We start from the raw sequence: 15,854 nt of genomic DNA, 5'->3' as shown, positions 1-15,854 counted from the left end.
AAATGAGATAAAAGTTGTCCGCCTCCCATTCTGCATGAAAGTGATACGTTTTCGTCTTCTTTACTGCAGCATACTCATGTTTAAGATTTCTTAAGCGAGAGCTTAAAATAGGAGGGGGACTCACTGACAGCGTGTTTTCTTATACTGTCGTTGTTTGCACATGCGCAATGACCTAAAGTTAAAAACAAATACGGCTGATGTATTTTTTTTTTCTCGGCACGCCGTCGCAATCGAGTGAAACTGCCTCGCAATCAACCAGTCGCATTGAGCACCCCTGCATTAGGTCATATATGCAAGTTTCAAAACAGAAACTGGGTTGGGCAGCTTGACATAGCCGTCTCACAAGCCATTGGTTGCAGGTCCAATTTACAGTCCCTCAGTACTAAAGTGTTCTTGAAAAACATACTGAACGTTCAGTTCCTCATGTATGGAGTGAAATCAGAAAAAAAAAAGTACAATTGAACAGTCTATTGAATATATTGACGTTTACGGTGCAAAGTTTTAAAAATTCTTCTTGGTAGTTCTACAACCCCTTTACAAACCATAATTTCCAGTTTGAGATGATTAGCTACTGGTACACATAAAGGAGTTTAAGTGATAAATACAGGGTGATGAAAAGTTCCTGCCCGTGTTTAAGTACTTGTAATTTATTTCTGAACAATAATTCTTACAAGAAGTGAACAGGAGAAGAACGCATATTGCATGAAGTTGTATTTAAAATTCAAAATTTGATATGGTCACCAGCATTAGCCACACATTTCTTAAGCGTCCTTAGAACCGCATAAACAGATTTCACCAGGAACTCTTGTGGGTGTGAACACATAACTTCTTGTATTCACGCTTCATGTTTTTCCAAAGTAAGTATTGTGGTAGAATAGACTTGCTCCTTTAACCGCACCACAGGAAAAAGTTGCAAGGTGTTAAGTCGGGGCTTGGCTTGGGGGATGGCATTTTGCATGCAAAACTGTGTCAATTTAAACCCTTGCTGCAGGTACACATGCCTGGAACTCTTTCGCTGGGTGTGGGGGCCACTCACTTATTGCAACAAATCATTGTTAATTATGAGAATATCTTAGGAATCCCCTCACTCACACTCTTGTCCTATAGAGTTGTAATTTACATAGTCCAATCCCACTGCACTTGTTGTACAGCTGGGTTCATGACTCTTGTCCAGCATGCTTCTTCTGTCTTTGTCCGGTTCGATCTTGTCCTCACCTTCTCTCACAAGGTGTCGTGGTACAGCGCCATTCAACACTCATAACTAATGTTTCATTCTTATATAAGGATTTACCCCTCCTTAGCCGTCATCTTATTGTAGTGGAAGGATTTGTGTTTCCAATCCATCCATCCATTTTCTTAGCCGCTTATCCTCACGAGGGCCGTGGGAGTGCTGGAGCCTATCCCAGCTGTTAACATGCAGGAAGCGGGGTAAACGCTACACTGGTTTCCAGCCAATCACAGGGCACATAGAGACAAACAGCCACACTCACAATCACACCGAGGGGCAATTTAGAGTGTCCAATTAATGTTGCATGTTTTTGGGATGTGGGAGGAAACCGGAGTGCCCGGAGAAAACCCACGCAGGCTCGAGAAGAACATGCAAACTCCAAACAGGTGGGTACGGGATTGAACCCAGGACCTCAGAACTGTGAGGCCAACTCTTTCCAGCTGATCCAGGCCAGGAGGTGGGGCTTGAAGGCGACCGCCTGATTGGCCAGGCCTGCGCCCATGGTACTCAGTCCATCTTCCCATGGGCTTACCACCTTCAACAGGGGCCATAGGTTTTATGTGACATATGAGCTTGCCAGTGCCCAAAGGCAGGGACCTTGGTGATCCGATCCCTCGGTACAGAAGCTGCCTCGAGCCACCAAATGAACCTGAGTTGGTGTGTGAGGTTGAGAAGTTCCGACAGTATATAGTTGAACTTGTCTCCACACACGGTTTGGTTCTGGTACCCTTCCCTTCCTCTTGAGGGGTTGGACAGTGTTCCACTCTGAAGTTGCTCACGATGAAAGGCACCGAGCAGGTGTGGGTATTCTTATTGCCCCTTGGCTCAGCTGCTGTACGTTGGAATTCACCCTGGTGGATGAGAGAGTAGTCTCCCTCCACCTTTGAGTGGGTGGGATAGGTTCTGACTGTTAATTGCCTCCTCAATTCCACCTACACACCTTTCCAAGAGGAAGAAGAGTCTGGGTTCTCTGAGGTGGGCTTTTCTGTGTCTCCAGTTGAGGTCACCGAGTGGTTAATAAGGTCCTCGTTGGGAAGACTCCGGGGGTGGATGAGATTCATCCAGAGTTCGTAAAGGCTCTGGATGTTGTGGGGCTGTTGTGGTGGACACTGCTCTGAAATGTCCCATGGAAATTAGGGAGAGTGACTCTAGACTGCGGTGGTGCTCCCTCTTTGTGAGAAGGGGACCTCAGTGTGTGTTCTAACTATAGAGGGATCACAGTCCTGAGCCTTCCTGGTAAGGTCTATTGAGGGTTGCTGAAGAAGAGGCTGAGTCAGGAAATCAAATCTCAGATTCAGGAGCACTAGTGTGGTTTTTGTCCGAGAGGTGGAACAGTGGACCAGCTCTACACTTTGGGTAGGGTCCTTGATGGTACATGGGAGTTTGCCTAACCAGTCTACATGTGTTTTGTCGCCTTGGAAAAGGTGTTTGACTGTGTCCCTCAGGGAGTCCTATGGGGGAATGGCTCGGGAGTATGGGGTATTGAACTCCCTGACATGGGCTGTTCAGTCGTTGTATGGAGAGCATCAGCTTTTTGTAGCCGATTGTTATTTTTATGGACAAAATCTCAAGGTGCTGCTGAGGCGTAGAGGATGGCCGCTTTAGTGGCCTCATTATTGCATGTATCCTTTTTGCAGATGTGGTTTTGTCGTCTTCATCAAGCCATGATCTCCATCTCTCACTGGAGCGATTCCCTCCAAATCTGAGACCATGGTCCTCAGAAAAACGTGGCATGCCGTCTGCAGGTTGGGATAAGATCCTGCCCCAAGTAGAGGAGTTCAAGTATCTTGGGGTCTTGTTCATGAATGAGGGAAGAATGTGGCAGGAGATTGACAGGCCGATCGGTGTAGCATCTCCAGTGATGCGGCTTTGTATCAGTCTGTTGTGGTAAAGAAAGAGGTACTGTAAGTCGAAAAGTGAAGCGCTCAATTTACCGGTCGATCTACATTCCCAGCCTCACCTGTGGTCATGAGCTTTAGAACATGACTGAAAGAACCAGATCCTACATACAAGTGGCCGAATGAGTCTCTTCCCCATTGTGTCTGGGCTCTCCCTTAAAGAAGGCCGGTCATCAGGGAAGCGGGTCAGAGTGGGAGCCGCTGATCCTCCGCATTGAGGAGTCAGATAAGGTGGCTGGGGCATCTAAATCGGATGCCTCATGGGCGCCTCCCTGGTGAGGTGTTCCGGGCATGTGCTACTAAAAAGAGACCTCAGGGACGATCCAGGACACACTTTTCTCTGCTTGCCTGGGAATGCTTCAGGATCCCCCCAGAAGTGCTGGATGAAGTGTCTGGGTAAAGGGAAGTCTGGACATCTCTTCTAAAGCTACTGCCCCCGCGACCCAACTTGGATAAGCAGTGGAGGATGGATGAATGAATGTAATTATTTACTTTTCTTACCTTATTTGCAATTTATGCTTTCTTGTCCTAATTTTTTTCTCTCCTCAAAAATTTTGTTGACTGGTCGTCTGACTCCATAAATAATTCTAATACTAAGAAACCACAGTGGCATCTTAAAATTGCCACTGCAACACAGTGAAACTGTTCTTCCAGGTAAAAGGTATACAGATCCTCTATTCTGCTTGAACTAACACCAGAACAGTACCAAAAAAGCTATTTCCCCTGAATTTCTCAAGTCTTTGGATCCTGTGGAGCTGTCCTGGTTGACCCTCCTCTGCAACTTTGTGTCTGGTACAGTGCCTCTGGATTGGCAAACCCGGGGTGGTGGTCTGCTTTTTGAACAAGGGGGACCAGAGGGTGTGTTCCAACTCTAGAGGGGTCTCATTCCTCAGCCTCCCTGGTAAGGTCTATTCAGAAGTCTTGTAAATTAGAGTCTGTCAAGTAGTTGGATCTCAGATTCAGAAGGAGCACTGTGGTTTTCATTCTGGCTGTGGAACAGTGGACCAACTTTACACCCTTGGCAGGGTCCTCAAGAGTACATGCTAGTTCCCCTAGCCAGTCCATGTTTTCTGGACTTTAAAAAGGCGTTTTATCGTGTGACTTGGTCAGTCTTGTCGGGGGTAATTCTAGAGTACGACGGAAAAAAAATCCTCCTTATTTGGGCTCTTCTGTCCCCATACAACCCATGTCAGAGTTTGCGCCACATTGCCGGCAGTAAATCAGATTTGTTTCCAGTGAGCATTGCACTCCACCAAAGCAGCCCTTTGTCCCCTTTTCTGTTAATAAATTTTATTCTCTTCATATCTTTTATGCACAGATTTTCTAGGTGCAGCCAAGGCGTGGAGATGAGCCATCGCGGCTCATCGCAGCCGGCCGGTGTGGCTTATTACGGAGCCGAGCCGTGCTGCTTTAGGGGGTTGTTCACAGACGCCGCAGTACACGATGAGCAACACAGTCGAGCCGGGGTGCTTTACTGCGGCACCCGGCTGAATGAGCCATTCTTGGCTGGGTTCTTCAGAGCCACCCCTGTCCGCAAAGCCCGACGAGCAGCCTTTGCAGAAGCTGCAACCGCCGAACGCGCCACCTCAGCCGGTGTGGCTGATTTTCAGCGCCGTGGCGGCATGTAATGGAGCCGAGCCGTGCTGCTTTTAGGGGGATGTTCATAGCCGCCGCAGTACTCGATGAACACCGTCGAGCCGGGGCGCATTACTACGCGCACGCGACTGAGTGAGGCATTCTTGGCCGGGCTCTTCAGATTCGCTGCCTTCCGCGCAGCACCCCAACGCCGTCCGACGTGCACATCGACATATTTCGTACGCGGATCTTTTGTTGTTATGTGAGACCGATTACGTGGTCTGCCCCAAACTATTATTATTATTTTTTTAGTAGCTGTATACACACCTACCTGTCATTCGGAACCCACGAAGCTCTCGTCCTCTACACCCGTGCAATAAATTTTTCACAACAAACTGGGTCTCTTGCAAACTAATGAATGGTAAATCCAATCTCCCGAGTGTTTAAGCAATGTGCAGCAATGCAATGAGTCGGCATTTTGACTAACATGAAGGAACAGCGAGCTACCTTCCCAGAGGTAAAACGAATGGAAACAAATGAGTTCACTTGGGAGCGCTGCTGTCCTTTACGTCACTTCCTGCTTCTTCTTGAAAACAAATCCCTGGAGAGGATTTTCATGGCGGGAGTCATTAGGACAAAAAGCTATATATGTCAAAATCATTTTTGTGGTGAAAAAACACATGGGCACATATTGGCTGAGGTTTTTTCATTAATAACTTACCAAAATTCATCAATTTCGTGACAGTAGCCCTTTAATTGCTAAATTGTTCAATTATCTATGCTAGTGAGGCTTATTTAACAATGCAGCTAATATATATATATACACATTGGACTGCAAAATGATGGAATACTTGACATAGTTTAAATAAGTTTGTGCCACCAAATATTAATAGATGAATCAGTGGTGTGTGTATATAAATTTCCAGGTCCCACTAAAAGCAGCGGAGACAACTTAAATGCAGCTGTGGGGAGCAGTATAACCAACCTGAAGGGTATGGACGGGGATGACATGAGTCCGTCTAATCCTTCTGTTATAAGCAGTGACATCCCTTCAGTAGACCCATTTATCCCAGGAGAGCCCTACCTTGCGCCAAGGTACACTTTCAATGTTGACATGTTGACTGTTCTATGATTGGAAAAATAGATTTTTCCAAAGTTGGTCACTGATGTCCAAACGGACTAGAATGAATGCCATTTATTTGTCATACAACTGTACAACAAGATAAAACTTCTTATCATTGCATATGTAAAACCAAGGTTAAAAACTACATGAAAAAATATGAATAAAATTAAATAAAAAAAAGATGTGTAAATTGGAATAGATAAAATGTATTGTACAAGATGTTGAAATAAGCATGCCTTCACAATAGCGCAGCTAGTGGAAAAACAAGCGATCTGGGTAGTGATAGCTCTTGGAAAGTCTGTTGGTCATTGCTTTTGTGCATTTGTACCTCCTTGTAGATGGCAGAAGCTCAAATAGTGGTGTCTTCATGTTCTGAGCTCTGCTGAGGCACCAAGAGGAGTAAATATCTGCCACAGAGGGGAATGGATAGCCAACAATCTTCTTTGGTGCTTTGATTGTCTTCTGAAGCCTTGCTCTGTCTGGCTCTGTGCAGCTCCCGTACCAGATGGAGACATTGTACGTCAGCAGGCTCTCAATGGTTGAACAGTAGAAGGCCAGGCACAACTTTGTGTCCAGGTTGTGGAAGACGCTGTTGAACCTTCTTGGTGATCAGTGAGATGTTTTTTGTCTATGAAAGGTCCTCCAAAATCACGACTCCCAGGAACATGAATGTGCGGACTCAATCCACACATTTTCTGTTAATGAAGAGTGAAGCCTGTTCAATTCTGGTTGTCCTGAAGTTCATAGTGGTCTCGTTTGTCTTTTTTTTTTTTTTTTTTTTTTTACTGTTCAGTGTCAGATTGTTGTCTGAACACAGGGTTGTGAAGTTCTGGACCTCCTCTGTAGAGTGCTTCGTTTCTGTTTGATATCACCCCGATCAACTGTTGTTATCAGCGAACTTGAAGAGGATGTCATTTTTGTAGACCCAGCTGGTGCCTGGTGGGGGTAGGGGGATCCCTGGAGCAGGTGAGTGCCGCTGGGGTGCTTCAAAGCAAGCCACGAGGCTGTTGAGCTCCTCTGCCAAAGACTTGCATGTGTCTCCAGGTGTCACATCACAGCCTCTGAAGTTTGTGAGCCACTATTGACCCTGCCACACCTCCTGATGTCGAGATGGGACACTATCCTCCTCCTGTAGTCCGTCTTGGCATTTTCAATGCCTTTTTCTGTTCAGCTCGAGCTCTAAAGTAAAGCTGTCTGTCACCTGACCTGAAGTCAGTGTCATGTTCCCTGAGGAGCAAGTGGACCTGGTAACTCATCTAGGGTTTCTGGTTTGGAAAAACCCCGTTGCTTTTCTTCATACACACAATTTCCATACAGAACTTGACATAGTCCAGTACAGCCTCTGTGTATCTGTCCAGTTTTCTTGTCTTCAAATAGGTCTCAATCTGTGTGTTGGAACTGTTCCTGAAGTTCACTGAGTACAGACTCTGGCCAGGTTATTACAGTCTATGTGGTGGGCCTGGAACTCCATCTGAGGGGGATGTATGACGGAATAAGCAGGAAGGGGAATTTGGTTTGACCCACCAATGTAGAGGAGGGGTGTGGTTGTGTAGCCACGCTTAATGTTGGTGAACACATGGTTTAAAGTGTTTTGACTTCTTGTTGGACATTTAACATCCTGACGGCACTTCAGGATTACAGTCTTCAGATTGGTCAAATTAAAGTCCCCAGCTAGAATGTGAATGCCTTTGGATGGGGCTGCGTCTCTCGATAACCATGCTGTAGTGTTACCAGTTGTCATGCATGTACACACTGAGCCCCTCTACATCTGCTTTTGATGGAATTTTCCGTTTGTTCCCAGTGGTGCAGGGTGCAGCAATCACGAACAGCAATGATCTGCAAATTGTAATTCCAGCTCGTCCATTTTGTTGACGATGGATTGGTGAGGTGTAGGCTTGGACGAGGTGGTCTGTGTGGGTTGTTCTTGACGGCCGCATTTTTGCATCCTCTCCCTCCTCCGTCTCTGCTGCTTTGCTGGTCCAACAGCAATCCATGGCGAGTCCGGCAGTCTCCCTGGCTTGTCTGGAGTGTTAGATTTGCAGTAAAAGTTGCTCGAGACTGATGTTTTGTGTTGTTTTCTAAGGTTCAAAGGTTCCTGGAGGGTGTAGAAGTGTAGTCCCTAAGTGTAAAAAAAACAGACAAACTCCCCAAAGAACCACTGATGTGGAGAGCCATAAGCCCCTGCGTCTGTGGCGCCATCCAGGAAACAAGTAAACAAAACAGGATATGACAGTGTACACAAAAACAACACCTACGCTTTCTCTAATGATGACAAACTTAGATATTATGCACTGAAACTACAAACCCAAAGAAATTGGGACGTTGTGTTAAACAAATAAAAACAGAATACAAGGATTTGCAAATCAACCTATATTTAATTGAATACATTACAAACACAAGCTATTTAATGTTCAAACTGAATAAATGATCATTAAACTTAGAATTTTACGGCTGCTACATGTTCCAAAAAGTTGAGGCAGCTGGGGAAAAAAGACTGAGAAAGTTGAGGAATGCTCATCAAACACCTGGTTGGAAAATCCCATAGGTGAACAGGATTTTTGGGAACAGGTGGGTGCCATGATTGCGTGGAAAAGAAGCTTCCCGGAATTGCTCAGTCATTCACAAGAAAAGATGGTGAGAGGTTCACCTCTTTGTGGAGGAGTGGGTGACAAAATAGTCAAACAGTTTAAGGATATTGTTCATCAATGTATTATTGCAAGGAATTTACCGATTTCATCATCTACACTCCATAATATTAACAAAGGTTTCAGAGAATTTGGAGAAATCACTGCATCCAAGCAGGAACGCCGTAAACCAACATTGAACGCCTCTGATCTTTGATCCGTCAGGTGGCACGACAGCAATGTGTAAAGCATGGGTGTCAAGTCTTACGGCCCGTCTTACAGCAGACAGGTTCAACCCGGCCCGTGAGAGGATTTTGTAAAGTATAGAACAATGATATGGACATAAAAATGAGCTGCAATTTTTCATCCATCAACAATTTTATGAGCCGCTTATCCTTATAAGGGTCGCCGGAGTGGTGGAGCCAATCCCATCTCTCATCGGGCAGGAGGCAGGGTACACCCTGAGGTGGTTGCCAGTCAATCGCAGGGCACATGGAGACGGACAACAATCCCACTCACAATCATACGTTGGGGCAATTTAGAGTCCGTAGTGATTTCTGGATTTTACTTTTAAGATTATCTCTCTCACAGTGGACATGCACCTGCGATGAAAATTTCAGATCCCTCCATGATTTTTAAGTGGGAGAACTTGCAATATAGCAGGGTGTTCAAATACTCATTTTCTTCATTGTACATTTCTGCCTGAGAAATTACACCCTGATATAGTTCTGTAATATACATATGCAAATAACTGAGGCATCGAACGTTTGGGTTTCTTTTTCCTCAAAATTAAAAAAAAATGTTTTATGATTAATAATGATGGTGGGGTCATTATTTCTGACTATATTAAAACAGAAAACAATCATGAAATTGTTGTTTTTAAGTTATAAATTATATAACTTGGGATACATGGGACATGAAGTACTGATCCAGCCGACTTGGTAATACATTTTCCTCCATGTGGCCCCTGAGCTAGAATGAGTTTGACACCCTTGGTGTTAAGGTATAACACCACCTGAGTTCAGGAAGACTCATGAAAAACAATGTCAGTAAATACAGTTTGGTGCTATATCCGTATATGTAATTAATGGACACCACTTATTTCAACAAGACAATGCCAAACCACATTCTGCACGTGTTACAACAGCACAGCTTCATAGTAAAAGAGTGTGGGTACTAGACTGGCCTGCCTGGAGTCTAGACCTGTCTTCCATTGAAAATGTGGGGTGCATTATGAAGCCTAATGTATAACAGTATTCCACCTACAAAGCTTCAACAATTTGTGTCCTTAGTTCCCGTTTATTGAATGTTGTTAAAAGAAAAGGTGACGTAACACAGTGGTGAGCAGGACCTTATCCCAGCTTTTTTGCAGCCATAAAATTCTAAATGAATGATTATTTGCTAAAAACAATAGTTTATCAGTTTGAACACTAAATATCTTGTCTTTGTAGTGTATTCTATTGAATACAGGTTGAATATGATTTGCATGTTTTGTTTTTATTTAACATATCCCAACTGCATTGGAATTGGGTTTGTATTTTAATACAGTGAAACCTTGATTTAACAGACCCCCATATAATTGATACCAGAAGCAACGGACCCTCAGAACACTACATGTGTTCAAAAATAATTTACTTTTGTCACTTAAATAATCATTAAAGTCTGTTAGTTCCAGAGTTGACCAATGTTGTTTACTGGTGCTGTGGCGCAATATAAACAGAGACTGGGACACACATCAAAATACCCAGAGAATCAAGAAATATAGTTAACTTTACATACTATTTCTAGTCATGTTAGAATTATTCCTTTTCAAATGCCCAGCCCTCTCATATGTAGGTGAGGAACTGTGCATGGGTCATTTTATACAATTTCATCGATAAAGTTGAAGACAATCATTTAAAAAAAAAAATCTTAATCCAATATACCAAAAGTCTCATTTTTTTTATATAGATCTTTGTCTCCTGTGCTAAAACATGACGATTTAAAATTATATGTGTTCAGAGTTAAGGCAATCTATATTGAAAAATAAAAATGGTTTTGGCCAAGTGAAATTGCATTATGGTAAAGACAAAAGTGTGTCATGGTAAAGACATAACCAGCTTCTTAAATGTTCTTCCAAATGTTTCACAAATGCATACATACAGTATTAAATCAGATTTCACAAATTAAATCAACTGTTTTTGTCTTTGTTGTTCAGTAAATGCAAAATGGATGCATCATCCTGTCACTTTAGCTCATAACCTCTTATTCCATGAATGCAATATTAATAGGAATAGCATATTTAGAATAGTGGGGGAACTTGCAACATACATTTCCTTTCTCTTTAAGCCACAGGAGAAAAATCCTGTTGGTCCGAAAATGTAATTAGCATCTTCTGAAAATATAGTGCAAATTTTGAAAGTTAATTTCGGACACCGAACAGAACAGACATTTTCTCATTAAACGTTTGAGAAACATTCTTTTAAAATATTTTTTTCCCCTTAGAAAGAGTTATGACCTTTTGATGGATACCAACTTCCAATAATTCAGATACTCATATTAGTCGAATTGATTTTCAAAAGCAATTTTTTTAGTCTGTCTTTACCATTATTGATCAAATTAAAAATAATTCACGATCCTGCCCTATCTACTGCGAGGCCAATGGCGAGTCTGACCTTTGGTGACAAGAAGACCATGGCGAAGCCCCGGTGTTTTGGTTTACCACTGCAGGAGTCAAAAGTGTAGGGGAGAAAAAAAAGTGCGTATTCAAGACATCATTTTCACCTGTGGAGGTCGTACTTCATAAAATTTTTCTGTCTGTGGTGAATAGACACATCAGCGAACACGGGGACATTTTAAAAAATTCGATCATAAGCGTGAACTCCGTCATATTTGTGATTTGGCATTCCCAAATTTGCCTATTCGGGTATTTTGTGTGTGTGTGTGTGTGGGAAGGGGGGTTGTTGGAGTCTCTGTATGCACAATTTATTGATGAAAAATTCTCCTGTTCACCTATTTTTGTGCTCAGGAGTTGCTGGCAAAAAAATATGTTGAACTGAAGGGTGGAGCTTCATTTTGTCAGCTCATAGCCTTGTCCACTAAAAAAAGTGCTTTGTCACTATCTGGTGGCATCTGTACATAATTACAAACATTTTAGTGGGTGTCAATTACTTACAGATTGTTGCACGGGTTCACTGAACTTGGATACTTAATTTAATCTGTTTTACAATTTTTCACGGTACCAGTGTTTTGAGCGACTAAAATACAGCTTGTGCTCTCACTTTTGGATTCCAGTTTAGCTCTGGGTGCTTCTCAACAGGACTGGTTGGACTTGAGGATCCATACCAGTTCTCGCTGCTGGAGGTTGCCAGGACTGCAGTGTCTTTCCAAGTCTGAACCCTAATAACCAAACATTGAAGTCATTCTCTGATTTTACAAAGATGGGCCACTATATTTTACAATCAATAGCACTGTTTTGAAAGTTATTTTTAAATAATGAGATAGTTACCACACAAGTTGTTTGGAAAGTGTTTCTCTCAGCCATGAATAAAAATTTGAAACCAGTTGCTCTGTTGTGAAATCCATCCACCTTTAATTTTTTTCTCATATTTTGTTCAGGTTAACTAAAAAAAGACCAAAAAAACTCAGATAAATTCTAGGAATTGAATTATTAAAATTGTTTGTTGGATGCTGTGCAATCAACATTTCCTTTGTATTGAGGGCCGTCAGTAAATTGTTGATAGGAAATGTAAAATGATTTTCTTGTGGCAAACCCAAAGTATACACACCCCTCTGGATGTATTATACTAAAATTGCTCGAGACCAAACATATTTGTTTTTAACATAAAAAAAGACACATCATGACCAGAGGTAAGATTTTTCCAGCTACATGTATTTACATCTCGATCAGAATCATAAGAGGAGGACTGAGATCATGATCATGGGAAACAAAACGCCACATTTTTACAAATACAGTACCGGTATTGGAAAAGAGGGAATAAAGTCAGTGGTGGGAAAATTTCTTTGGGAATTTATTTGGTTATAGTTACGATTTGAACTCTCGAAAATGTAAGAGGTAGTAATTCTACTAATTTAATTACATTTCATTACATTTTGATTACTTTTGGAAACATTGAAGTAAATGTTGACCTTTGGATATTTCCTTGAAAGGAGTGTTAAAAAAACAACTATTTTTTTAATTAACATTTCTACATCAATAAACTTAAAACAAAAAACATGGTGAAATGTAAGTACATTATAAAAAAAGTTTGTGTACAGCATGTGGAAAACCACCACCCCTCCATGTTGACCAAATGACAAATGTCCACAATTTAGACACTATCGCTTCATGTGACCTTTTCAATATGTCAGACAATCTAATTGGATTCCACAGCAAGGTCGAGCTTTGTGGTCTTGTATCGTTTGCAATGCACAGGTTGGCCAATTACCTATATGTGATAGATTCTTTAACGCATCATACGTTTCATTCCATAATTTTAACTCCCATGTAAATGCCTTTTTCCAAACACCTGTGTTTTCCAATTGCCCTATCATAGCTTTTGGAAGCCATACCCCTACCTGATGTATAGCCTCTGATGCATGTTGCCCTGTGTTAGATAACATTGTTCTGGTTACTTCATTATCTGCAGCATTAGCTACACCATACAGTGTTCCCGTTCCTCCTAAGAGAGTATCATACCAAGCTCTACGTCTTCGTGTACAGTGTCGTATATCGGGGAATTTTATTTCCCAGTACACTCGGGTTTTAACTCTGGCTTGTGCCATGTGTGTACAGGTATCTAATATTGGTGCTATGTGTGTTCTTGTAGCATTAGGTTTCCCAGGTAACACCCATACTATATACAAAAATGTGTTCCGTCCCGAGATTTCAGTGCTGTTTAAAAAAATAAACAGGGTTTCTTTTACGGTAATCGTCCAACTCGTCCAGTTGTGCTCATTGCAGGTCCTGGTCGTCCTGTTGTAGTGGCACATGGGGACTACTGAAGTGACGGTTAAGTTGCATCCTTGTTCCACCACCGGGATGTCGTTTCCTGCAAGGCACCTTTTGGATATAAGACGCTCACAGTAGCATCTTGCCCTTGAGCTATAATTTCTGCTGCTCGGGGAGGACCGTCTGGCTGTTTTACCCAAACTTTTGTCCCTGCCAAATCAGTGGAGCCAAATCCTCCCTCCCCTCTGGTGGTTATCATCACAGGTTTAGGTATTTCTTTTACCTTGGTTACAAGGCAAGGCTTCACTATCAATTGAGCAATTTTGTCCCCTCTTTCCAATGTAAGGGGCTGTTCTGCTAATAATTTGCATACCACTCCAATTTCTCCTTGATAGTCCGCATCAATTACTCCGGCTTGAATTGTAAACCCTTTTAGTGATAACCCACTTCGTGGTAGAATGTGTCCATATGTCCCTGGTGGACATTGGAGCCCCAATCCTGTTTTCACTATTTGGATTTTGTTGGGAACCAGAGTGATGTTTGTCAGGATTTTTCAAATCCAATCCCGCTGAGCCTGGAGTAGCTCGTACGGGAATTTCAGCTTGAGGATCAATTTTCCACATTTTAATTTCCCCATTGGAATTTTGTACTTGTTCCCCCATTATCATTCGTATTAGGGGCGTTATTCCCGCCCCAACCGGTCTATTATTAATCTGATTCACTGCCTCGGGTAAGTCTTTGCACCATTTGTCCAGCGTTCTGTTTCGAGATAGCTTTTTCAATGTTTCCTTAAGAATTCCATTCATTCGTTCTATTAACCCAGTAGCCTGCGGATAATAGGGAATGTGATAGATCCATTTTACATGGTGAGTCTTTGCCCATTCTTTAGACTCCTTTTTCCCCTATTTTAATTCGCTCAGACACATACCATTTCCATTTGATAATACTAGCTTCCTGTGCGGTTCCTATTCTATGTGTCGTCGGGTTACCTTTAACCCATGTCAAAATCAGTATATGTGTTCTCATTAACACCTCATGGCCCACCATTTGAGCCTCAGTTTCAACCAATGCCCAATAGAATGCTAATAGCTGCTTTTCAAAAGGTGTGTACCTTGGGCCTGCTTCTGGGAGCTTTCTCGACCAGAATCCCAAGGGTTTACGAATCCTATCTTGCTTTTGCCACAAACTCCAGTTAGCTTATTCATTTAACGCCGACACCTGCAATTCTACCGGTCCCGATTTCATTTTTCCCAGTGACACTGCTTGCTGTATCGCTTCCTCAGTCATATCAAATGATCGCTGTTGTTCTTCTCCCCAATTTAAGTCCTCCTTTTTCCTAGTGCATTTGTAGAGAGGTTGAAGTATCTGTCCCAAATGAGGAATATGATTCCTCCAAAATCCAAACAACCCGATGTATTTCCTAGCATCTGCCTTGGTGTGTGGAACTGGAAAGTTAGCAAGTTTAGTCTTAGCTTTTTCTGCCACTTCCCTTTCCCCTTTGTTCCAGATAATTCCGAGAAATTTCACCGTTTGCGAGGGTCCTTGGACCTTTGCAGGGTTAATTTCCCATCCGAACCCTTTCATGTGCTGTATTAGCTGTCCTAGAACTTCCTTCACCTCTTCCTCGCTCGTTCCTTGCACTAGTATGTCATCGATATAATGTGATATCATTATTTCCTTAGGAACTTTTAGCTTTTCCAGGTGCTCTGCTACCACCCGGTGGCAGATTGTGGGAGTATGTAAATAACCCTGTGGTAGTCTGGTAAACGTGTATTGGCGCCCTTCCCAGGTAAACGCAAATTGATTCATCCTATCCTCAAGAATAGGAATAGCGAAAAATGCGTTAGCCAAATCTATGACCCCATACCACGTTCCGGGGTGATGTTGCACTCGTTCTATAATTGTCACTGCGTCGGCCACCGCGGAAGTCAATGCAGGTATGTGTTTATTCAATCCTCTGTAGTCTACTGTCATCCTCGAAGAGTTATCTGATTTCCTGACTGGCCACAACGGATTGTTCCAGTTTGTCGTCACTGTTTTTAATACACCAGCTTCTAAATATTCTTTAAGGGTCACCGAAATTTCTTCCTGTCCTCCTGGTATCCGGTATTGCTTTTGACTAACTACCAGTGTAGCTTGTGGTATCGGAAAAGGTGGCATTTTTACTTTACCCACCAATATTCCATGTATTTTCAGTGGATTTACTCCGAATTCAAATCTCCCGGCTGTCAAATAAAGTGTCATTCCGGCTAATATGTCCATGCCCACTATCCACTCTGGGATAGGGGTTATAATCACCATATATGTTTTCATAGGCATATTTCCTATTTTCAAAGGTAAATTTACATGTTTTCCATAAATCACTTTTCCTCCTAGTCCTGTTAATGGTACTAGGGGTCCTTTCATTTTCTCTGGATTTCCATAAATTATTGAGGCCTCCGCCCCGGTATCTACTAACGCTGTTACTGTTTGAACT

The 15,854-nt window shown here is 42.5% G+C and overlaps 1 protein-coding gene and 1 long non-coding RNA gene across 9 annotated transcripts in view; one reads left to right on the top strand and one right to left on the bottom strand.

Moving 5' to 3' along the window:
* The window catches only part of LOC133509241 (uncharacterized), a 14,762-nt gene extending 3,036 nt beyond the window's left edge, over nucleotides 1-11,726 (bottom strand). The window contains exon 1 of one of the 2 annotated variants that reach the window (XR_009797283.1): nucleotides 11,103-11,726. This is a non-coding gene — a long non-coding RNA (uncharacterized LOC133509241). Of the gene's footprint in view, nucleotides 3,917-11,102 lie in introns of those variants that run through there. The other variant, XR_009797282.1, reaches the window with a different exon arrangement.
* Nucleotides 1-11,990, top strand: part of ccdc142 (coiled-coil domain containing 142) — an 82,168-nt gene extending 70,178 nt beyond the window's left edge. For 2 of the 7 annotated variants that reach the window (XM_061836061.1, XM_061836062.1), the window contains one exon: nucleotides 11,722-11,990. In XM_061836061.1, coding sequence (XP_061692045.1) covers nucleotides 11,722-11,830 — 109 coding nt within the window. In that variant the 3' untranslated portion in view covers nucleotides 11,831-11,990. Of the gene's footprint in view, nucleotides 1-3,924; nucleotides 5,797-11,721 lie in introns of those variants that run through there. The other 5 variants (XM_061836057.1, XM_061836059.1, XM_061836060.1 and 2 more) reach the window with 5 other exon arrangements.
* Nucleotides 11,991-15,854: the final 3,864 nt, after the last annotated feature.

Source organism: Syngnathoides biaculeatus, chromosome 11 (genome assembly GCF_019802595.1).
Source record: "Syngnathoides biaculeatus isolate LvHL_M chromosome 11, ASM1980259v1, whole genome shotgun sequence".
Taxonomy (NCBI): Eukaryota; Metazoa; Chordata; class Actinopteri; order Syngnathiformes; family Syngnathidae; genus Syngnathoides; species Syngnathoides biaculeatus.
The sequence above is the reverse complement of the archived record's forward strand: the minus strand, read 5'-3'. Positions and strand labels throughout refer to the sequence as shown.